Raw genomic sequence first — 23,851 nt, forward strand, 5'->3', positions numbered from 1 at the left:
TTTATTTTGTTTCTGTCCACTTTTATTTTATTTATTTATTTAAGATTATTTTTTGGAATTTTCCGCCTTTAATCGACAGGACAGTTAGGTGAAAAAGGGGAGAGAGAGGGGGGGGGAGACATTCAGGAAATCGTCACAGGTCGGACTCAAACCCTGGACCTCTGCGTCAGGGGCAGATCTAGAAAAATGACATGCAACAAAGGGCCGCAGGTCGGAGTCAAACCCGGGCCCGCTGCATCGAGGAGTAAACCTCTATATATGGGCGCCCGTCCGACCAACTGAGCTATCCGGGCGCCCGTTTCTGTCCACTTTGAATGAAGTGTGTTTGATGATAATAAAAGTAGTGATTATTTACATGGAGTCTGGTGGGTTTGGTGATGGTGACTTAGAATAATAATCGGAGTCTGTCAGCGGCAAAAACAGAACTTTTAGTGGACGGAAACTGAAGGTGCGCAGTTGCCCGTTGACATTACATTGCAGCTTGTTTCGTCTCGCTTAATACTGGACCACTTTCAAAGATTGTTGTTCCCATTAGTCACAAACACAAAAACATGGGAAAACAGGGTCTAGGTTTCATTTTTTTTTACCCTTTTAAAGTGTTTCAGTTTCACAAAGCAGCTGTTAAACTGTTAGAAAAGAGATGTAACGACACATATTGTTTCTCCGCTGTGCAGGGTCCAAATGGAAGAAGAGGGACGCCCGGCGAGAAGGTAGGAGAGGAAGTCAAAGTACACTCAGCGCTGCCGAGCCGGCCCTGGGCAAAATATCAGCTGTTTTTTGGCACTTACATAGATGTTTTTGACGCTTTTTCTTGACGTTTTATTTTTGTACATTTTTATATCTGGGAATTTTTCAGTTTAACAATATAAAGACAAGCACATATACAAAAGGCAAAGTGAGACAAGAAACCATCGAAAACAACAAAGACAGACTCTGCACTCAGTACACTGAGTCAAATGAAAAGAAAATGTCTCGTTGTTTTTGATGTCGTTTTGACACACGCTTGTCTCGAGGTTTTGACGTTTTTGACGTTTTTTTTCTTTTTGCAAAGCTTTAGCGTTTTTTTCTGACATTTTTGTCATTTTTTTCCTATTATCTTTAACTGTTCTTTTCTACGGCCGGCCCTGCAGTGCTATTAGCACTGGTTTACACACCTGTACATAAACTGTGTGTGTGTGTGTGTGTGTGTGTGTGTGTGTGTGTGTGTGTGTGTGTGTGTGTGTGTGTGTGTGTGTGTGTGTGTGTGTGTGTGTCTCTGTTTGTGTGTGTGTGTGTGTGTGTCTCTGTGTGTGTGTGTCTGCCTGTCTGTCTCTCTGCTTGTTTGTGTGTGTGTGTGTGTGTGTGTGTGTGTGTGTGTGTGTGTGTGTGTGTGTGTGTGTGTGTGTGTGTGTGTGTGTGTGTGTGTGTGTGTGTGTGTGTGTGTGTGTGTGTGTGTGTGTGTGTGTGTGTGTGTGTGTGTGTGTGTGTGTGTGTGTGTGTGTGTGTGTGTGTGTGTGTGTGTGTGTGTGTGTGTGTGTGTGTGTGTGTGTGTGTGTGTGTGTGTGTGTGTGTGTGTGTTTTTGTCCTGCAGGGTCCACCTGGAGCGCCAGGAGATCTAGGACTCCAAGGCATCCCCGGAGCTTCAGGTCCACAGGTGAGTGAAGAGGGAGCCAGTTTCTAAAGTTAAAGGATAGGAATGTAAGGACACATTGTTAATCGGTTAAAAAATCAACATAAATGTGTAAAGAGTACAACCGGTTGAGATAAGAAATGAATGGTGATGCAGTTTTTAAACGTCCTGGGACGTAATCTACTTTACATTTGACTGGCTTGACTTCAGACGTCACTACGTCTTCTTAGTTTAACATATGTTTTTTTGCACAGTTCATAGAAATAAAGGAACATGTTTCAGTCATTTGTCTGCAGCTCATCCTGTTAAAAACATCCTATCAACAACTTCACATCATGAGTTGAGTGTATGGTTACATCTCTAGTAAAGGATGTTCAGCTCATCTCAAAGACGGGAAAATGCACGTTTTAAAGTGTCAATCAATCCACGTTGTGTGTGCAGGGCACCAGAGGGGTCAGAGGTCAGCCTGGACCCAGAGGAATCTTCGGCCTACCTGGACCTCAGGTCAGTACGTTGCCTCTTCTCCAACGATACAGGAACTCAGCTGACCCCAGAGCAGCTGGCAGGAGGACACTTAGGCCGGCTACACACGGCCTGCGTGGCGGCTGCGTGGATTTTTCTGTCTTTGCACACCAGAAACGTGTCTGACGCGGCGCTGCTGCTGCTGCTAGCCTTGTTTGTACACATGTATGTTTCCCATTGTAAAATGAAATGCCATGTTAAACATAAATATATACTGATTTGATTACAGCAAACACAACGTCGGCAGTATTGACGGCAAAATAGGCTGCAGAAGATCTCGTTTTTTTTTTTATTACATTTATATCTGCATTTCATATATATCATACATCAAAACCTCGAGACTTTCAAACATCAACATGTCATTTATTGATATGTATTCGTGTCAAAATGACATATAAACAGATTTTCCTATTCTATTTTGCCTGGAAACGCTTCCAACACGTCTGCGTGTTGGAAGCGGAAGCGGAAGCGGTCCTATTTCTAGCATGCACGCGTTTTCGGCACGACTCGAGCCGCGCCTGAGACGTGCGCGTCACGCAGGCAGTGTGCACGCTCTAACCTGTTAACATCCATCCATCTTCGTCCGCTTATCCGGTATCGGGTCGCGGGGGCAGCAGCTCCAGCAGGGGACCCCAAACTTCCCTTTCCCGAGCCACATTAACCAGCTCCGACTGGGGGATCCCGAGGCGTTCCCAGGCCAGGTTGGAGATATAATCCCTCCACCTAGTCCTGGGTCTTCCCCCGAGGCCTCCTCCCAGCTGGACGTCCCTCCACCTAGTCCTGGGTCTTCCCCGAGGCCTCCTCCCAGCTGGGACGTCCCTCCACCTAGTCCTGGGTCTTCCCCCGAGACCTCCTCCCAGCTGGACGTCCCTCCACCTAGTCCTGGGTCTTCCCCCGAGGCCTCCTCCCAGCTGGACGTCCCTCCACCTAGTCCTGGGTCTTCCCCCGAGGCCTCCTCCCAGCTGGACGTCCCTCCACCTAGTCCTGGGTCTTCCCCCGAGGCCTCCTCCCAGCTGGACGTCCCTCCACCTAGTCCTGGGTCTTCCCCCGAGGCCTCCTCCCAGCTGGACGTCCCTCCACCTAGTCCTGGGTCTTCCCCCGAGACCTCCTCCCAGCTGGGACGTCCCTCCACCTAGTCCTGGGTCTTCCCCGAGGCCTCCTCCCAGCTGGGACGTCCCTCCACCTAGTCCTGGGTCTTCCCCGAGGCCTCCTCCCAGCTGGACGTCCCTCCACCTAGTCCTGGGTCTTCCCCGAGGCCTCCTCCCAGCTGGACGTGCCTGGAACACCTCCCTAGGGAGGTGCCCAGGGGGCATCCTTACCAGATGCCCGAACCACCTCAACTGGCTCCTTTCGATGCTCTACTCCGAGCTCCTCACGGACGACTGAGCTTCTCACCCTCTCTCTAAGGGAGACGCCAGTTTTATTTAGTTTCTGTCCATTTTGAATGAAGTGTGTTTTACGATGATAAAATCACTGATTATTTACATGGAGTCTGGTGGGTTTGGTGATGGTGATTTCGGGGCTGTTCCATGTTAAACTAAAAGGATCTTCCTCTTTAACTAAAAGGTCTATCTCTGTAGGGATCCTTTCATAATGTTGTCAGACACTTAGAATAATAATCTGAGTCTGTCAGCGGCAACAACAGAACTTTTAGTGGTCTTGTATGCTGCAGTATATGGCCAAAAATAAGCATAAGAGAAATCCCTGCACCCAAATACATGATACAATGATCTCGGCACTGCAGCTACAGCTAAACATTTAGTTCAATTAGTTTCACAACATTTTCAACGCTTAAAATATAAAATATAGAGATTACAACATTTATTCCGGCAGAGTTGGGAGATGTTTGTGTCTCTCGGCGGTCATAAATGCGTAATAAAATCATCATCAGCCTGCAGACTCGGCTTTACGAGTGCGGGAAGTTGCCCGTTAATCACGGTGCTTGTCGTGTTTGACGCCCTAATCGTCGCGTGTCACAAATCCTGCCGACTCTTGACAGATGATGTCACCTCGGGACTCATAGGCACAAAAGTCTAAGACGTTCCCTCTCAGTTCTTTTTTATTCATCTACTGAAAATAGTTGAGATATTGTCCGTTCGGATTTGTGAGGTGGACAACAATGAAGCCATGTTGTTGAGAATATTTGTTGTAGAGGGTCTGATTATAGACATTTTTTACAGTCTGTGTGTTTCATAGCTCGGCCCCACCCTTTAAATTCTCTTCATTTACGAGCGCTGAATGAATGTCGTTAAACTAATGAGAGATAGAAATAACTTCTCAGAGCTGATTCCTCCCTAAAGACTAAATGAGGAAATAAAACTGTGTCGCCAGGCAGACTAGCAGTATGAAGGTGTTGTGTAAAGGCTGCGGACGTGCTGAAGGCTTCCTGTCTCCTCTCCTGTCTCCTTACCTGTCTCCTCTCCTTGTCTCCTCTCCTGTCTCCTCTCCTCTCTCCTCTCCTGTCTCCTGTCCTCTCTCCTCTCCTGTCTCCTGTCCTCTCTCCTCTCCTGTCTCCTCTCCTCTCACCTGTCCTCTCTCCTCTCCTCTCCTCTCTCCTGTCTCCTCTTTTCTCTCTCCTCTCCTGTCTCCTCTCTCCTCTTCCTGTCTCCTGTCCTCTCTCCTCTCCTGTCTCCTTTCCTGTCTCCTTTCCTGTCTCCTCTCTTGTCTCCTTTCTTGTCTCCTCTCCTTGTCTCATCCTGTGTCTCCTCTCCTCTCTCCTTACCTGTCTCCTTACCTGTCTCCTCTCCTGTCTCCTCTCTTGTCTCCTCTCCTCTCCTCTCTCCTCTTCTTGTCTCCTTACTTGTCTCCTCTCCTGTCTCCTCTTCTTGTCTCCTGTCCTCTCTCCTCTCCTCTCCTGTCTCCTGTCTCCTCTCCTTGTCTCCTCTCCTGTCTCCTTACCTTGTCTCCTCTCCTGTCTCCTCTCGTCTCCTCCCCTCTCTCCTCTCCTTGTCTCCTCTCCTTGTCTCCTCTCCTGTCTCCTCTCTTCTCCTGTCTCCTCTCCTCTCTCTTCTCCTGTCTCCTCCCCTCTCTCCTCTCCTTGTCTCCTCTCCTGTCTCCTCTCCTCTCTCTTCTCCTGTCTCCTCCCCTCTCTCCTCTCCTTGTCTCTTCTCCTGTCTCCTCTCCTCTCTCTTCTCCTGTCTCCTTCCCTCTCTCCTCTCCTTGTCTCCTCTCCTGTCTCCTCTCCTCTCTCTTCTCCTGTCTCCTCCCCTCTCTCCTCTCCTTGTCTCCTCTCCTCTCTCTTCTCCTGTCTCCTCCCCTCTCTCCTCTCCTTGTCTCCTCTCCTTGTCGCCTCTCCTGTCTCCTCTCTCTGTCTCTCTCTCCTCTCTCCTCTCTCTCTGTCTCCTCTCTCCTCTCTCCTGTCTCCTCTCCTCTCTCTGTCTCCTCTCTCCTCTCTCCTCTCTCCTGTCTCTCCTCTCTCTCCTCTCCTGTCTCCTCTCTGTCTCTCTCTCCTCTCTCTCTCTGTCTCCTCTCCCTCTCTCTCTCTCCTCTCCTCTCCCTGTCTCTCTCTCCTCTCTCTCTCTCCTGTCTCCTCTCCTCTCTCTCCTCTCTCCTGTCTCCTCTCTCCTGTCTCCTCTCCCTGTCTCCTCTCCTTCTCCTCTCCTTCTCTCCTCTCTCTGTCTCCTCTCCTTCTCTCCTCTCCTCCTCTCCTCTCCTCTCCTTCTCTCCTCTCCTTCTCTCCCTGTCTCCTCTCCTTCTGCCTCTTCTCTCTGTCTCCTCTCCTCTCTCTGTCTCCTCTCCTTCTCTCCTCTCTCTGCCTCTCTCCTCTCTGTCTCCCTCTCTCTCTCTCTCCTCTCTCTCTCTCTCTCTCTCCTGTCTCTCCTCTCCTCTCTCCTCTCCTGTCTCCTCTCTCTCTCCTCCTGTCTCCTCCTTCTCTCTCTCTCTCTTCTCTCTCTCTCTGTCTCCTCTCCTCTCTCTCTCTCTCTGTCTCCTCTCCTCTCTCCTGTCTCCTCTCTCTCTCTCTCTGTCTCTCTCTCCTGTCTCCTCTCTCTCCTCTCCTCTCTCTCCTCTCTCTCTCTCCTCTCTCTCCTGTCTCCTCTCCTCTCTCCCTCTCTCTCTCTCCTCCTCTCTCTCCTGTCTCCTCTCTCTCTCTCCTCCTCCTCTTTGTCTCCTCCCTCCTGTCTCCCTCTCCCTCTCTTTCCTCCTGTCTCCCTCCTCCTCTCTCCTGTCTCCTCTCCTCTCTCTTCTCCTGTCTCCTCTCTCTTCTCCTGTCTCCTCCCCTCTCTCCTCTCCTTGTCTCTTCTCCTGTCTCCTCTCCTCTCTCTTCTCCTGTCTCCTCCCCTCTCTCCTCTCCTTGTCTCCTCTCCTTGTCGCCTCTCCTGTCTCCTCTCTCTTCTCCTGTCTCCTCTCCTCTCTCTTCTCCTGTCTCCTCTCTCCTCTCCTTCTCTCCTCTCCTTGTCTCCTCTCCTGTCTCCTCTCCTCTCTCTTCTCCTGTCTCCTCTCCTCTCTCTTCTCCTGTCTCCTCTCCTCTCTCTTCTCCTGTCTCCTCTCTCTTCTCCTGTCTCCTCCCTCTCTCCTCTCCTCTCTTCTCCTGTCTCCTCTCTCCTTTCTCCTCTCCTTGTCTCCTCTCCTTGTCTCCTCTCCTTGTCGCCTCTCCTGTCTCCTCTCTTCTCCTGTCTCCTCTCCTCTCTTCTCCTGTCTCCTCTCTCTTCTCCTGTCTCCTCTCCTCTCTCTTCTCCTCTCTCCTCTCCTTGTCTCCTCTCCTGGCTGTGTTTTATTTTGTATTTTATTTGACTTTATTTAAACCAGATAAGAACCAATTCTCATTTACAATCTTGTCGATTACAAGACATGTAAACCTAGATACAGCTGGTGCAGTAAAACAACATTTGACCAAATGAAAACATCACGATATACACAGTTTATAAAACAACAGAGGGAGCAGCTGACTGCTCATCGTTCAACTTGAAATGTTTATGTCATCCTTTCCTAACAAGAGAAAAGAATTGTTTTAATTTCAAAGTTTTAATATTATCAGATTATCTTGTTGTAGATTTTGTGTAACTTCTGGCCGTATCTGTATCCCTTCTAGCCACAGCGATCTATCTCTGACTCTGTTGTTTTGTCCTGCAGGGAGGACCGGGACCAGCGGGGAACCCGGGGTCAGCCGGGCGCCGTGGAGCTAACGGAGAAAAGGTGTGTGACATCACACACACACGATCACGCAGCTCGAAGTGCTTTACGTTTAGGAAAGAATAAAAACAGGAAACACAGATTGAATTAAAAAGACTGGAGGTAAAGTGTTATTAAGTCATTTGTCTTCCCGGAAGAGATTTTTGTGATTAGGTCTCTTGCAGATTTCTTGACTTTGTTGTTCTGGATAGAAAGAATGACGTCGTTGAGGAAGAATTGAATGAAACGATTCCTGCAATACATATCCAGTCTACCAGTCAGTTTTGACTAGTACAACCCTTCATCAGGAGAAACTGTCGCCTAGGAGAAGTTATTTTCATATCAGATGTTTTTCTTTTGGTTTTGTTTGTGTTACTGTATATTTGTCTTGTAGAGCTGCAACGACTTTCCGTGTCATTAATCGATGAAGAGAATAATCGTTAGTTGCAGCCCTAACGTCTTGTTGTGTCTCCTTTCCTGTCTCCTCTCCTAGTCTCTTTTCCTGTCTCCTCTCCTTGTCTCCTGTCCTGTCTCCTCTCTTTGTCTCCTCTTCTTGTCTCCTTTCCTGTCTCCTCTCTTTGTCTCCTCTCCTTGTCTCCTTTCCTGTCTCCTCTCTTTGTCTCCTCTCCTTGTCTCCTGTCCTGTCTCCTCTCTTTGTCTCCTCTCCTTGTCTCCTTTCCTTTTCTTCTCTTCTTGTCTCCTCTTCTTGTCTCCTCTCCTTTCTCCTCTCCTAGTCTCCTCTTCTTGTCTCCTCTCCTCCTCCTAACATCTTGTTGTGTCTCCTTATCTTGTCTCCTCTCCTCTTTCATCTCCTCTCTCCTCTCCTTGTGTCCTCTCCTGTCTCCTTTCCTAGTCTCCTCTTCTTGTCTCCTCTCCTCTTTCATCTCCTCTCTCCTCTCCTTGTCTCCTTTCCTGTCTTGTTATATATTTTTTTTATTTTTGGTAGCTATCAGTGTTATGTTTGATGGACCATGAGAGGAAAATAAAGACTAACTCTTGTTGTTGTTGTTGAAGGGCCAACCAGGAGACCCAGGTGATGCAGGAGCTCCAGGATCACTGGGACCCCGAGGAATGCCGGTAAGCAGCTGAAACATCTGCTGTGTTTGTGCTTACTGTACGATATATACACAGCGGATCTGACTTAGAGTTCTGAAAGTCCGTCGGTAGCTGGCCCAACGAGCCGAGGGATGTTTTTCAAATATGAAAAGTCCATGGAAGTCCACGTTTGCAGTTGGGGGGTGTCCTAGCAACATATTACAGATGTCTCTTTTACAATGGTGGTCTACGGGGGAAATCCTTTTCTGGGTCGGTGGAAATACAAGTGAGTGTGAAAGAGTGCGTCACCTCGTGTGAGGCACAGCAGCGTAGCTCTTAATTATAACAGCCTAATAATCATTATTCAAATCTCCAGACATGTCATCAATGTTTATTTGAATAGGGACAAGTATTGTTGCATGGACCTATGCCACACACCACAGCATTTATAGTCTAGGCTAATTTGCAATGCACGTCCATAGATGGACCCGTTTTTAAATCCAATTTAAAAATACAATAACTCAAGACTTACGTAAAAGACAGTAGAGAACACAAAGTCATCAGTAGTTTCCTTCCCCAACAGACTAATACAATAATTCAGCATAAAACAGGAGCACCAGATTATTTCTGACTACTTAACAGGGCTGCTCCCTCTGCAAAAACAGTTTCAGATGCAGTTTGGAATGATCAGTAGTAACATACTGTACAATAGAGACAACAATATACATATAGGCACATGTCAACATAATATACAAATAAGACATAATATCAAGACAAGTACACATGGAGTGGGATGTAGAGTGCAAAAAGTAATAGTGAAAAGTAGTGTGCAAGATGCATATTGGAATGATAATGTGCATGTGTAATGTGTAGAGAAGTGGGTGAGTGGCCAAAGTGGGGATGAGCCCATTATCCGCAGTTCAGTAGAGTGATGGCAGTGGGGGGAGAAGCTGTTCTTGTGTCTGGTTGTTTTTGTGCACTGGGATCTGTAGCGCCTGCCAGAGGGGAGGAGGTTAAAGAGAGAACTGGGAAATGATGGAGCCCAGAAACTTGAATGAGTCCACATTTGACACTGGGCTGTTGGATATTGTGAGGGGGGGCAGCACTGTGGGTTGCTTCCTAAAGTCCACCACCATCTTTAGAGTGTTTAGCTCTTGGTTGTGTTGACTGCACCAGAGCACCAACTTATCAACCTTTTGCCGATATGCAGACTCTTCACCATCCTGGATGAGCCCAATGACAGTGGTGTCGTCTGCAAATTGTAAGAGTTTGACAGCTGGGTCATTGGAGGTACAGTCATTGGTGTAGAGAGAGAAGAGCAGTGGGGAAAGGACACAACCCTGTGGCGCACCAGTGCTGATTGTCCGTGTTCCAGATGTGACATCTCTCAGCCGCACATGCTGACTCCTGTCAGTCAGGAAGCTGGAGATCCACTGACAGGATCCTGACGTAGGTCTCTGGCTGGTCAAGGTGTTGCAGGATGAAGTGCAGCCCCATGTTCACTGCATCATCCACTGACCTGTTTGCCCTGTAGGCAAACTGCAGGGGGTCCAGCTCGTGACCTGTGATGTTTTTGAGGTGGGTCAGCACCAGGTGTTCAAAGGACTTCATGGCGACTGAAGTCAAGGTCACAAGTCTATAGTCATTCAAGTCCAGTGATTGAGGGTTTCTTGGGGACTGGGATGATGGTGGATCTTTTGAAGCATGAGGGGACTTCACACAGCTCCAGGGATCTGTCGAATATTTGTGTGAAGATTGGTGCTAGTTTCCCCCTTCTGCGTTTCCTTCTCCCACAAACAGCCGCTGCTCCTCCAATCAAAAGATCCAGGAAACTTTCTGGATCGATGAAGTTAGGTGAAATTGATTCTGGAGTTTGTTGCTTGATAGAAAACAGTTTCTCTCTGCTGAAAATAATCCGGTTTGCATGGCTAGTTTCCACGAAAATAAACAAAAACAACAAAAACAAGAGAGAGCGTTGACCCGAGGAGGCCATCTGGGGCGCCTTCTGATGTTGCTTTTTGATGGGTTTTTTTCTTCTTTTCTTTTTACATCCTTGTTAGAAAGGTTATGCTTGCTATACTAATTGTTTTGTTTTAGTGTTAAACTATTTGCATGAAGTCTGTGTGCAACTATTTCTGTTTTCTCATGAGATAATCATGAGAGCCACTGACAGTGTGAAAAGCCCTCTTGCTTATAAAAAGCTGCTGTTGAAGGCTATCATTAGTCACTTTCTGAACTATGCTGTCAGTGCTGTAAATTGACTCTACTTGCGCAAGTAAAAAATAACTTTGAGAGAAACTCCGGTCCAACTCTGTCCATTCTTTGATAAATAATTATCCTAACAATCCTGTTTTATTTTTTTTACATCCTTTTCAAGATTCAAGAGGTTTATTGTCATATGCACAGTAAATACAACTTACACCATGCAATGAAAAGCTTGCTTTGCTAGTCTTCCTTACACAACGGATAAAATGAAGTTAAAGGGATGGTTCGGAGTAATTTCCCCCTAGGGTCCTTTGCACCATGAGCTCGAGCCAAACACCCCCCCAGAAGCTTTTTTCCCTTGGTCTAACATTGGGCGAGTTAGCACTATCACCTGGTTAGCTTAGTGCAGGCGCTAATGGAACCAACGGTGTATCTCGTAAATGACCCCACTAATAATGCCAATGGTACCAAACTTCTACAGTAGTACAAATAGGTTCTGTACTCATAAAACGAGGCACTGGAAAGTTTGTAAGTACACCAGGAGTTTATTTTGTCTGATCTGGCTGTCTGGGTCTGTGTTTCAGGGTCAGGATGGCAGAGATGGGTACGGACCTGCAGGACCTAAAGGCATCAAGGTAGGAAACTGTTACCCACCTTCTCATCTGACTCTGATGGGAAACACCGAGAAATCCTAAAATCCAGACTGTTTGAATGAATACAGTGCATGTTTTATATTGACCCTTGTGTTGTCTTCCCCGTCGACCATTAACTTGTTGTCCTTGTGGGTCAAAATAAACTTTTTTGGGGCGTTTTTGTCCGACATTTTTGACGCTTCTTTGCAATGCTTTTGATGCTTGTTGTTTATTCATGGTCAATAAACCTAAATCAAATGATTGTGAATGATTATACCTAATTTTTGAGTTACAAAAAAACTGAAATTATGAAATATTTTGACCTATAGGTAAGATCAGAGGATGTTGAGTGAATCACAGACTGGTTTATGTCAACGTTTAGTCAGAATACTGGTTTGAAACCATTTAAAAAACTATTTTGAATGCTAAAATGTTTTATAAAACACCCAAAATTCAATGAAAGTAATCATTCATTTTAACTGTGAAGAACATGCAAAGTTCATCCATGCATCCATGTTAATTTTGGGCAATTTGGTTGAAAGAAACCCATATTTCTGAGGACAACTCAAGGGTTAAGAGACAACGTGTTTCCTTCTGGTTACAGGGAGATCCTGGTTTCCCTGGTTACCCTGGTCTGAGGGTGAGTGCATCTGTTTACTGTCTGTTTACTGACAGCAGCCCAGATACAATCCAGTGTCACCTACATATTAAACACAGTTCATCATCAGGGGCCAAAAAAACGTGGACGGTGTGTGTGTGTGTGTGTTTGGCTTCGACGTCAGTTCAGACTCCAGCTTCTGTTCGCCGGCTGAGAAGAGACGGATCAGTGAAGAGAAAGCTTAAACGCTGATTCAAAGTCGGGGACAGCGTGATACAAAGCTGAGCTCTCACGGATGGAGACTAGGGGTGTCACGATTTTGAAAAAAAAGCAGGGTCTGAGATTCCCCCAGTATTTTTTTCTCTCTCCACCCGCCTACTTATGCACGTCTGAAGAAAAAAACACAGCGTAGCTTAGCGGCTGGTAGCCTTCAGCTAAAGACACAGGGTAACGTTAGCTGAGCGGCTGGTAGCATGTAGCTAAAGACACAGGGTAACGTTAGCTGACCTGCTGGTAGCATGCAGATAAAGACACAGGATAATGTAAGCTTAACGGCTGGTAGCATGCAGCTAAAGACACAGGGTAACGTTAGCTGAGCGGCTGGTAGCATGCAGCTAAAGACACAGGATAATGTTAGCTTAACGGCTGGTAGCATGCAGCTAAAGAAGCAGGGTAACGTTAGCTTAGCGGCTGGTAGCATGCAGCTAAAGACACAGGGTAACGTTAGCTGACCTGCTGGTACCATGCAGCTAAAGACGCAGGGTAACGTTAGCTTAGCGGCTGGTAGCATGCAGCTAAAGAAGCAGGGTAACATTAGCTTAGTGGCTGGTAGCATGCAGCTAAGGAAGCAGGGTAACGTTAGCTTAGTGGCTGGTACTATGCAGCTGAAGATGCAGAATAACATTAGCTTAGCTGTAGCCCGCAGCTGCACTTTTCTGGATACCGGAGTTGGAGATAACAGAGAAACAACAGAACTGGAAAATCCTCCTACTTCCCTGAAGTCACCGTGTGGAAACATTTAGCTTTCTCCCCGTGAGTGAATTATGGAAACAAGGAAACAAGGAAGGTAAAGCATGTAAGGAGTCCATGGTGCATTCATGTGCACCTTGTAAACGCTGAGAAACTCAAACTGTTGTTGCAAAGTTCCCATCTCCCTTCTCGTGGCTCTTATTGTGGCATTGCTGGGGGGGAAAAAAAGTTTCAATCGAAAGTTTGATCCAATCGTGACACCCCTAATGTAAACATGATTTAAGTCTTTTAGGACTTGTGTTTTAGGTCAAGGAAGTACATTAATGAATACTGAATTCACGTTGTGTATTCTGGCATTTGTCCAGGTGCTTTTGGAGCCGCTGAGATAAGATACGGCACTGAAACAACACATATCATTCATTCATCTGGGGGAGAAATACTGAGAGCAGAAAGTGAAAGATGTATGTATGTAAGAAGTATTTTGACTTTACAGTATTTCTGTTGCTGTGTTCAGGGTGAGGATGGCTTTCAGGGACCTAAAGGATATCCAGGACATAAAGGGAACCGAGGTCGAGGCGTGAGTGTTACATAGCTTTGTTTAGATTAAACATTTTTTTGTGTTTTTGCTTCCTCATGACTTTTGTTTGTGGCATGATCCCTGCAGGGGAACTCAGGCAGGCCAGGAGAGTCAGGCGTGTCTGGAGATCCAGGATATGCAGGACACAGGGTGAGTCCTTCTTTATTATCTTCCTCCTCCTCCTCCTCCTTAAAAAGCCAAAGAATTCAGACCACCTTAACTCTGCACACATTTTGTCGACAGGCAGTAGATCCACAGACATTCAAGTATAGAACAACAAAGTTAAGTTTTTATTTCAACCGTTAAAAGCAGCTGAGACCAGGGGCGGAGCCAGATGTTGTAAACATTCGGGGCTAAGCCCAAACCTTTGTGGGGGTGGGGGGCGTTTTTTTTTTTTACATTTGTGTCGCTTTGTTCACAGGTTTTTTTTCCGACGTTTACACTTTTTCCCCCCAGTTCTGTCGACTGTTTTGTTGCTTTTTTTAAATGTCCTGTTTTGTATCTCTGTATTCTCCAACTGTCTTCATCCTTCTGAAACCAGAACACAAATCTTATGTAGTAAGTATTATTTTTCGGACTTGCATCCAGAAAAAAAGTTGCATTGAAATTATAAAACATAACGGTAACACCTAATTTTACGGTGCTTGTAATAAGCAGTAATTAACATTATTAAGACACTTATAAGACCTTATAAGATGCTTATAAACATAAACAAGTCCATACAAGTGTTGAAGTGTTAATTATAGCACAAATAACGCATGTATTATTGTTTATAAGACACTTATCTATGCTCTTATCTAAGTGTGTTAATTAATTTTACTTTATAAAGGTAATTATAGAGTAATCAACACATTTATTATTTGCTTGTAAGACACTTGTAGGAATGTATTAGAACATTCTAAACATTTATACACATCTTATAAACAATAATATGATGTTTATTAACATTGAGTCTTAATGAGTTGTTTATTTATGTTTATAAGCATCTTATAAGGTCTTATAAGTGTCTTATTAACGTTAATTACTGCTTATTACACACACCTGAAAATAAAGCATTACCATATACTTTATATAATATATATTATATACCATATAATTTGAACATCGACAACTTCTCAGTCCCTCCATCCCTTTTCCGCTAAAGCCCATACCCCACGTCTCCTAAGCCCCTCCCCCCACAAGGGAGCATGAATGCTGGTGCATGAGCAGTGATTGACACGCAGTTAGACACGCCCCCCCTGGCCCTGATTGGTGCATCTGAACAGGGAGTGGTAGAATTTTGCTTAAATTACCTTTAAATTACATGTAGTTCTACTGGAACATCGGGTCAGTTTCAGCAAATATGACAGAAAGGGAGTTTAATAAGTCTTACCTACTGCACCTTTAAGTCCTGCTGCTATCCGACACTGTGAATACATTATATGTTTATGTACTGATTTAAGAGCAGACGTTAATAATGTCTCGTCCTCTGCTCTTCTCAGGGTAACAGAGGACCTCCTGGAAGCAAAAGCATGACTGTAAGTCCACCTTAAAACTCACCTCACCTGCCGACGTTAAAGGGAAATATAAAATCCTGAACTGAGTATTTATACGAGACGTCTTCTTTTGTTTTCTGTCAGGAGTGCCAGCTGATCACCTACATCAGAGACAACTGTGGTGAGTGTCAAGCCACATATCTCCAGAACATTCTGACTCTAAAATGGCATTTTTCAGACGGACATATCAGGAGAAAATGAACTTTGTTTTAAACCTGTTTGTGTCTCAGGACCAAACTCTCACGAGATCTGGCAACACAGAGAAGCTAACGTCAGCTAACGTTCGTGAACACCCTAACAAAACTAATTTCCGTGATGCTACATATGTCTTTTAGCGGTGCAAAAGAAAGATATTAGATAAACATGACGTTCACTACACTTTCAAACCAGGCCACGCCCATGTAGGAGACAGGAAGTGTGTACCGTTTCATACTATTGCCGTTGCTTGACATGCACTATGTTTAGTATAGAGGATCTTTGACAGTAGGCAAAATGTATTTATTGTTTCAACAACTGCAGTTCAACTCTGAGTTTTGTTTTTTTTCCTCCACGCAGCATGTTCCCAAGGTACGTATCTCTGTTTTAACGATCACAGCAGAAGCTTGGTGAGTACAGTTTGAAATGTCATCATCACAACCCCCTATCTATCTATCTATCTATCTATCTACCTATGTATCTATCTATCTACCTACCTATGTATCTATCTATCTATCTATCTATCTACCTACCTATGTATCTATCTATCTACCTACCTATGTATCTATCTATCTATCTATCTATCTACCTACCTATGTATCTATCTATCTATCTATCTATCTACCTACCTATGTATCTATCTATCTATCTATCTATCTACCTACCTATGTATCTATCTATCTATCTATCTACCTACCTATCTATCTATCTATCTATCTATCTACCTACCTATGTATCTATCTATCTATCTATCTATCTACCTATCTATCTATCTATCTATCTATCTATCTATCTATCTATCTATCTATCTATCTATCTATCTATCTATCTATCTATCTATCTATCTATCTATCTATCTATCTATCTATCTATCTATCTATCTATCTATCTATCTATCTATCTATCTATCTATCTATCTATCTATCTATCTATCTATCTATCTATCTATCTATCTATCTATCTATCTATCTATCTATCTATCTATCTATCTATCTATCTATCTATCTATCTATCTATCTATCTATCTATCTATCTATCTATCTATCTATCTATCTATCTATCTATCTATCTATCTATCTATCTATCTATCTATCTATCTATCTATCTATCTATCTATCTATCTATCTATCTATCTATCTATCTATCTATCTATCTATCTATCTATCTATCTATCTATCTATCTATCTATCTATCTATCTATCTATCTATCTATCTATCTATCTATCTATCTATCTATCTATCTATCTATCTATCTATCTATCTATCTATCTATCTATCTATCTATCTATCTATCTATCTATCTATCTATCTATCTATCTATCTATCTATCTATCTATCTATGTATCTACCTACCTATGTATCTATCTATCTATCTACCTATCTATCTATCTATCTATCTATCTATCTATCTATCTACCTACCTATGTATCTATCTATCTATCTATCTATCTATATATCTATCTATCTATCTATCTATCTATCTATGGACACGCGTTGATGTTGGACGCGTTGATCAGTTGAGAAACACTGCTCTAGACCTACTCTGTAGTGTCTTGAGATACATATTGTTATGATTTGATACTTAAAATAAAATTGAATAGTTTTAAACAGTTTATATATGTTTGATCATATTATAGCTACGGAAAAAGGAAATGCATGTGTCTATGTTTGTTTTTAATACGACATTTGATTGACAGTTTATTTGGTTTGTGTGTCCTTCACGTCCAAACCCAGCAAGAATTGAGACAATGAATGCTTGATGTTTGAAAGTCCAATTTAGACGTCACGTTATGTTCGAAAAAAATAGTTTCAAAAATGAAAAATGTGCCCTGGGCGTACCTGGACGTACCTGGACGTACCTGGACGTACCTGGGCGTACCTGGGCGTACCTGGACGTACCTGGGCGTACCTGGGCGTACCTGGGGCGTACCTGGGCGTACCTGGACGTACCTGGGTGTACCTGGGCGTTCTTGCAACATTAAATATGTTGTTACCACAAACGGACCTATTCAGCTTTTTTTGTAAACTCTTGTTTGCTGGGTAGCTTTTCAAGTCAGTTTAATTCAATTTTATTTATAGTGTCAAATCATAACAGGAGTTATCTCAGGACACTTTACAGATAGAGTAGGTGTAGACCACACTTTATAGTTTACAAAGACCCAACAGTTCCCCCCCCAAGAGCAAGCATTTGGTGCGACAGTGGCGAGGAAAAACTTCCTATAAACGGGCAGAAACCTCGGACAGAATCAGGGTCTCTTGGCTGGCGGCCACCTGCTGCTGACGATTGGGACACAGAAATATGATTAATAATAATTATAGCAGTTGGCAATTACAGTAACAATAAAGAGAATAGAACTATAAATAGAAATAATAGTTGTAGCAGTGCAGGGCGTAGAGCAGGCCCCCGGCAGCAGCTGCAACCACAATCCAGGTGCCACCACAATCCAAGGAAATCTGCAAGGCGAGAAAGCACGAGGACTCCGGTGAGTGTTTTACTTGCTTCTCCTCAACGTGAACTCTTCTGCGTTGGTTTGCAGGTGGATCAGCATGCCCGGCCTTCCCCACCGAGCTGGTGTTTGGTCTGGACATGTCGGAAGACGTGACCCCGGCAGCCTTCGAGAGGCAGCGCTCCGCCCTCATCTCCCTGCTGGAGGGCATCACCATCTCTGAGGGCAACTGTCCGTCGGGCGCTCGCGTCGCCGTGGTGGCTTACAGCGCCTACACCAAGTACGTTATCCGCTTCCAGGACTACCAGCGCAAGAGCCGGCTGATCGACGCTGTGAAGAACATCGCCCTGGAGAGGACGTCCAACCGGCGCAATCTGGGGGCCGCCATGCGCTTTGTGGGTCAGAACATCTTCAAGCGCGTCCGAGCGGGACTGTTGACAAGGAAGGTGGCAGTCTTCCTCTCTAACGGGCCTGCGCAGGATGTTAACGACATTGTCACCGCCATGATGGAGTACCGCGGCCTCAACATCGTCCCAGTGGTCATCTCGCTGAAGAACGCTCCCGCTATTAGTCGAGCGATGGAGGTATGTTTGATTTGGTTATCATAACTGTGTTCCCAGCGCATGTCTCTCTTGATATAAAAAAAAAAAACTAACATCGTAAGTATGTTAATTCATACCTCTGTTTTACCATGATTTAGATGCCTCCAAATCCAACAAACCAAGTTAAGATGAGGAAAAAGATTGTCGTTTGGATTACCGTATTTTCCGGACTATAAGTCACACTTTTTTTTCATACTTTGGCTGGTCCTGCGACTTATAGTCAGGTGCGACTTATATATCAAAATATATATAATGTAACATGTTTTATATGTTATTTCATGCTGAAAACATTACCGTCTACAGCCGCGAGAGGCGCTCTAGGCTCGTGACGACTATATGCTGCTCCTAAAGACAACTGAGAAAGAAAAGAAACTGCAGGAGACTGCAGGTAGTAAAACACGCAGCCGGAAACGGTAATCGAGCAGCAGAAGGAGAGTTTGGAGTGAGAGAGAAACTTGTGAGGGACTGGAGAAAAGGTTAGTCTCACTGCAATGAAGAAAACAAAGAAAGCTAGTCGCGCTGAAATCCAGATGGCCAGAGCTGGAGGAAGGAGTCCACAGATGGGTGCTTGAACAACGTGCTGCTGGGAGAGGCTCGTCAACAGAGCTGTTACGTTACGTTAACATAGAGACACCTACCGTATTCAGCCCCTTGTTCTGGGGGCTGTTGGGTAGTTTAATAACTGTTAATGTGTTACGTTAACATAGAGGACACCTACCGTATTCAGCCCCTTGTTCTGGGGGCTGTTGGGTAGTTTAATAACTGTTAATGTGTTACGTTAACATAGAGGACACCTACCGTATTCAGCCCCTTGTTCTGGGGGCTGTTGTGTAGTTTAATAACTTGCCTTTCCAGATTAAATGTCTGTTCTTGGTCTTGGATTTTGTGAAATAAATTTCTAAATAAATGCGACTTATAGTCCAGTGCGACTTATATGTTTTTTACCTCTTCATGACGCATTTTTTGACTGATGCGACTTATACTCCGGAGCGACTTATAGTCCGGAAAATACGGTAAAAACAATACTAAGGAACACACGTTTCCTCGGTGAAAGTCTTTTGTTTTTCGAAGTCCACTCCCCGGCTTGAAAGCCCTGTGTTTTATGACCCAAACATCCACCCTGACCTCCTCCCTATGTGGCCCACAGCGTTCTTTCAAGGTGGCTGTCACTGTGGTGCATACAGTAGTAAATACGTGGAATGCTTACAAATCACAGCGCTTTACTTTACGTAGCTATATAAACGAGTCTTATTTCTTCATTAGAACGTAACCACCGTGAAACAATCAGGCAATAACGTTTTATTTCTCTTACACTGCTCAATTTGTCCTGCTCCGAATGTAATAGTGTCAAACTAACAAACTCACCTCCTGCTGCTTACACCGTGTCTCTCATTTGGCAGCTGAGCTCAACATCTCGATTGGATTATCGTTAAAGCTTCAACCCTTCAAACAATCTCAGTAACGAACATCTGAGCTGCCAAGAAGCTTTTCTTGTTTGGCTCTAAAACACACGACTTCATTCCAACACCCCTTTGCATCTCGTCTCTCTTCTCGGCTCAGATTACACCCACTGCCAGACATCTGTCTTCACCGTTACAACGGATGCTGAAGCTGTTGGCCACGTGGTCGTAATTTCAGCAGAGGAGAGATGTTTGGAGACTAAGGAGATGCTTTTGTGTTTGATCTTCATGTCACTTGTGTGTATGAGCTCAGTAACACTGTTCTCAGAGCTGTGATTAACGACAGCGGCTGTTTCTTCTCAGGCCGACGACTCGGGGAACTCCATCTTCACGGTGCTGGGGAGGGACATGGCTGCCGACCTGAGGAAGGTCCAGAACTGTGCAATCTGTTACGGTACGCTGGGAGGCTCGAGCCTGGTTTGATATTCATATAAATCATGCAGCAGTATTTCTGTCGGAAATGTATTCAAACACATTTCTCTGCTAAACATTCAAACTCTTTGTTCACTTTTTGTTAGCAGTTTCTCTATTTAAAGCTTTAGTGCGTAATTTTTTGATATTAACGAACGTCCGTTACATTCAAGCCGTTGCCAAATGAGTTGCTACAAAGCTAATTAAGACTATCAGAGACTTTCCCGCGCAGAAACTCGAGTGAAGATAATGAGCTCTTCTGAAGAGTCCATGTTTTTTTAATCCTCCTTGTCCTCCTTGGCTACTAGCAGCTGTGTGGAGGAGGGGGGGCTGGGGGTGGTGCGTGGTCACGGAAGGCTTGTATCATGCGGACACACCGACAGTTATGTTGTCATTACTTAGTATTCCTCACGGGGGCGACAGAAACTACGCACTGTAGCTTTAAGTTGCGCTGACAAAGTAGAAGATCATAGTGTTTATTTCCTCAAATTAAAGAGTCATTTCCGTTTAGTTTTTTTTCAGTTTGGACCCCATTTTCCTTTGCATTGGTGTCTACGTGACTAACGTGAACAAAGCATCACAAAGGTCCAGTATTGAGCGAGAACGCTGTAGCCGGCGGGAAAGCCCCGCCTTCCTGCGGGCTGCAGCGAGACGGACTGGTGCACAGAAGCCGTGTAGAAAGAAAAAGGGGAGGGGGGCGCGGGGGACAGTTCACCTCTGGGTCTCGCAAATGGAACGGTCCGGACAAGGCGGGGGAACGGGGGACCACGAGCCTCCTTGAGCTCATCACTTTTATGCATGATGAGGATCTATCGGAGATCTGCCCAACTCACTGTGGCTCCAGCTGAGAGGAGCTTTTCAACACTAAAGTTGATCATGTCACACGTGAGGTCGACCATGTCCCAGGAACGGATCACTGGCCTCGCCGTCATCAATGTCAATCATCCAATAGGGGAGCAGATTTCATAGATAACAATCAGTGATAGATTTTGCATCAAGGAAGTTAGTTAGTTTGTGTTTCCTGTTCTTAGTGCTGTAGTGTAATAATTAGAGTCTCTTCAGTGTGTTTTCACATTTGTGTGATGAAGGATTTGTGCTATATAGATATTTATTCTACATTTTATTTGTATATTATTCTTAATATTTTATATTATTGTTGCTCTCTGCTCTTGTTAGATTTTTTATATATCTGATTATATATATTCTTGACACATTTATGTAATTCCATGTAGAACCGCCCCTGGTTCTAAGTGTCTGTAAAGCTTTATTTGAGGGCTCTCGTAATTCCTTTTCCACAGAGATCAGGCTGTGAACAGTGTTGTGGTTACAGGGCTTTAAACTGACACCCGCCAACCCGCCAACTGCGGAGAAGAAATGTATTTTGCCGGTTAACATTGTAAAGTTACTAGCCAATTTGGCCGGTCCTGAATGAAGCGGTCAGCAGCGCGTCTGTTTGAATTGCCAGATTGGTCTGTTTTGGCGGTTTTGTGAGTGTGTTTAGCTTGGAAACATGATCTTTATCTGGCAACACTGCTTGTAGTTCTAATCCTACATTTCCCAAGAACACTAAAGCGTGATTTATGGTTGTGTGGAGGCTCCACGCAGAGCTTTCACCGTAGCCTACGTAAGTGGCCTATACTTGTGCGCTGGTGTGTGCGACGAGCCGGCGTGTGTGTGTGTGCGTGGGCAGTGTGTGTGGGAGTGTGTGTGGGGAGTGAGCGTGTGTCTGTGGGGAGTGTCTGTGTGTGTGTGTGTGTGGGTGTGTGTGTGATTATCTTCAGAGTGAGTAGTGACTCTAGAGTCATGGTGAGAGAAACAAAGTGTCTCCCCTGCTCTGCATGTCATTCCCCGTCTCTCTCCCCGTTCATGTCTATGTCACAATAAAGGCCTTAATGCCCAAGAAATAATCTTTAATAAAAGAATAGAAAAAAATTGAAACGCATATTTCTGATACAGAATATTTTTGAAAACTAGGGTTAACTGCCTGTGGGAGAAAAAAAAGCAATTTTTCAGTGCGTTGGTTCTGGATCTGATTGCTTCCTCAGACCCGTGCAAACGTTTGGAGCAGTGCGCCTTCATCCAGGAGCCGGTGCAGGCTCAGCAGGTGGACGTGGACCTGGCCATGGTGCTGGACGGCTCCAGGGAGATGCAGGCCGATGAGTACGCCGGCGGACAGCAGCTGCTGGGCTCTGTGGTGGAACATCTGGCCGTGAGCACACAGCCCCGCAGGGCCGACAGCCAGGCCCGGGTGGCTGTGGTCCAGCAGAGCGGCACCCAGGCTACCAAGGTGGAATGCATTCTTTCCTCGTTTATGTAAATAATGAAAAAATCCAGAAACGCATAACAAAACATAAACAGATTTCCCTAACATTGTTTAATTGTAAAGGAAACTAGCCAACAATATAACGGCTACAAGTCCAGCTGAGATGATCAGACCGTTACACACACAGCTGGGTGGATCCTTTACTCTTTCTACAATGGGAGGAGAGTTCTTTACTTTTAATACTTTAACCCTTAGGAGTCTTGGGCTATTTTGGCCGTTTTTTAGTACTTTATTTTGCCTTTATATACGACATAAACAAATGTTTACCATACCAATGTTTGGTATCTTATTTTTCAGCACATCACCTGTATGACCAGGGCTGTAGCACAACATTCAGGGCCCTGTAGAAAGGCATTTTCTATGGGCCCATCCCCGCATCCACAGCTATTCATCTAGCATCTTTTTGGGTACTCAGTCCCCTTTTCCCCCCCCAGTCCGACGCCCCTGTATATGACCTGACAATTAGTTTTTCACTTTGATGTACTGTATCAACATACTGGACCCCAAAAACACAAAATCCGATTAGAAAAGTTATAGCTTTTTTACTATAATAAACACAAACATGCTCAACCAAGCATTTTAAAAGGTTTAACATGTAAACACAAGTTGCAAATGGTAAAGTTCAGATATAATCAAGCTATTTACAAAAAGAAGCGGGTGTAGCCATAGGCTTTATTTTCTTTTCAAAACAGTTTATGCACACAATTATACAGAGAGCTACATTAACTACATTTTCCTGATGATGCTAACATACATACCTTTTTGTTTTTACATATTTGAAATAAACACTTTCAATGAATCAATCTACCAAGGTGGAGTTTGGCCTGGGGACGTACCAGAGCAGCACGCTGATGCGGAGGCACCTGATGGGGAACATGACGCAGCAGGGCGGCTCCTCGGCGCTGGGAAAGACGCTGGACTTCACCCTGAAGGAGGTGCTGATGAAGGCCAGCCAGCCCCGGAGGAGGAGGGCGCTGCTGGCCGTGGTGGGCACCAAGACGACCTCCGAGGACCGAGATATGCTGCGCTACATCTCCCAGGTGCAATAATGTTTATATTCACAAGTAGTAGTCTTTTTTTACAAGGTATGTTTCCAGTGCAATATTACTTTATCCTTATTTTATTGATACCAGTGTGTCATATATTTTATTATGTTTTAACAGCTGTATACTACTATCTCTGTATGGATGATATGATGTATAACAGCTGTATACTACTATCCCTGTATGGATGATATGATGTATAACAGCTGTATACTACTATCTCTGTATAGATGATATGATGTATAACAGCTGTATACTAAACTCTTTGTGAAACATGAACAAACACAAACAATGAACGCCCCAGAACTTTCTGTTATTTTAACTCTAATGTAACGTCTTTAGGGCTTTATTACGTGGTATCTGATCAGTGCATTAACTCCAGTACTTCCCGATACCGATACCAGTGTTTAAGGCAGTATCGGAGGCGATACCGATACTGGTATTGGCTCATCTCTAGTTTTCTGTGTGCAATAACTACGTGAAAAATCTCAGGACCAATAATATCTATAGTCACAAGTAGTTTTTACACAGTGTATGTACAATTTTAACTGTGTTTTCTTACAGCAGTTGTGTCTTTAT

General features: G+C 44.5%; 1 protein-coding gene across 2 annotated transcripts in view; it reads left to right on the top strand.

The window, feature by feature from the left end:
• The window catches only part of LOC144519093 (collagen alpha-6(VI) chain-like), an 88,856-nt gene that overhangs the window by 53,744 nt on the left and 11,261 nt on the right, over positions 1 to 23,851 (top strand). For both annotated transcript variants that reach the window (XM_078251986.1, XM_078251987.1), the window contains exons 24-39: positions 675 to 710; positions 1,571 to 1,633; positions 2,051 to 2,113; positions 7,202 to 7,264; positions 8,255 to 8,317; positions 11,065 to 11,115; positions 11,717 to 11,752; positions 13,194 to 13,256; positions 13,344 to 13,406; positions 14,738 to 14,773; positions 14,876 to 14,912; positions 15,347 to 15,358; positions 17,524 to 18,017; positions 19,799 to 19,889; positions 21,952 to 22,193; positions 23,042 to 23,269. In XM_078251986.1, coding sequence (XP_078108112.1) covers positions 675 to 710; positions 1,571 to 1,633; positions 2,051 to 2,113; positions 7,202 to 7,264; positions 8,255 to 8,317; positions 11,065 to 11,115; positions 11,717 to 11,752; positions 13,194 to 13,256; positions 13,344 to 13,406; positions 14,738 to 14,773; positions 14,876 to 14,912; positions 15,347 to 15,358; positions 17,524 to 18,017; positions 19,799 to 19,889; positions 21,952 to 22,193; positions 23,042 to 23,269 — 1,641 coding nt within the window. The remainder of the gene's footprint in view (positions 1 to 674; positions 711 to 1,570; positions 1,634 to 2,050; positions 2,114 to 7,201; positions 7,265 to 8,254; positions 8,318 to 11,064; positions 11,116 to 11,716; positions 11,753 to 13,193; positions 13,257 to 13,343; positions 13,407 to 14,737; positions 14,774 to 14,875; positions 14,913 to 15,346; positions 15,359 to 17,523; positions 18,018 to 19,798; positions 19,890 to 21,951; positions 22,194 to 23,041; positions 23,270 to 23,851) is intronic.

The sequence above is a fragment of the Sander vitreus genome, chromosome 6, assembly GCF_031162955.1.
Source record: "Sander vitreus isolate 19-12246 chromosome 6, sanVit1, whole genome shotgun sequence".
Taxonomy (NCBI): domain Eukaryota; kingdom Metazoa; phylum Chordata; class Actinopteri; order Perciformes; family Percidae; genus Sander; species Sander vitreus.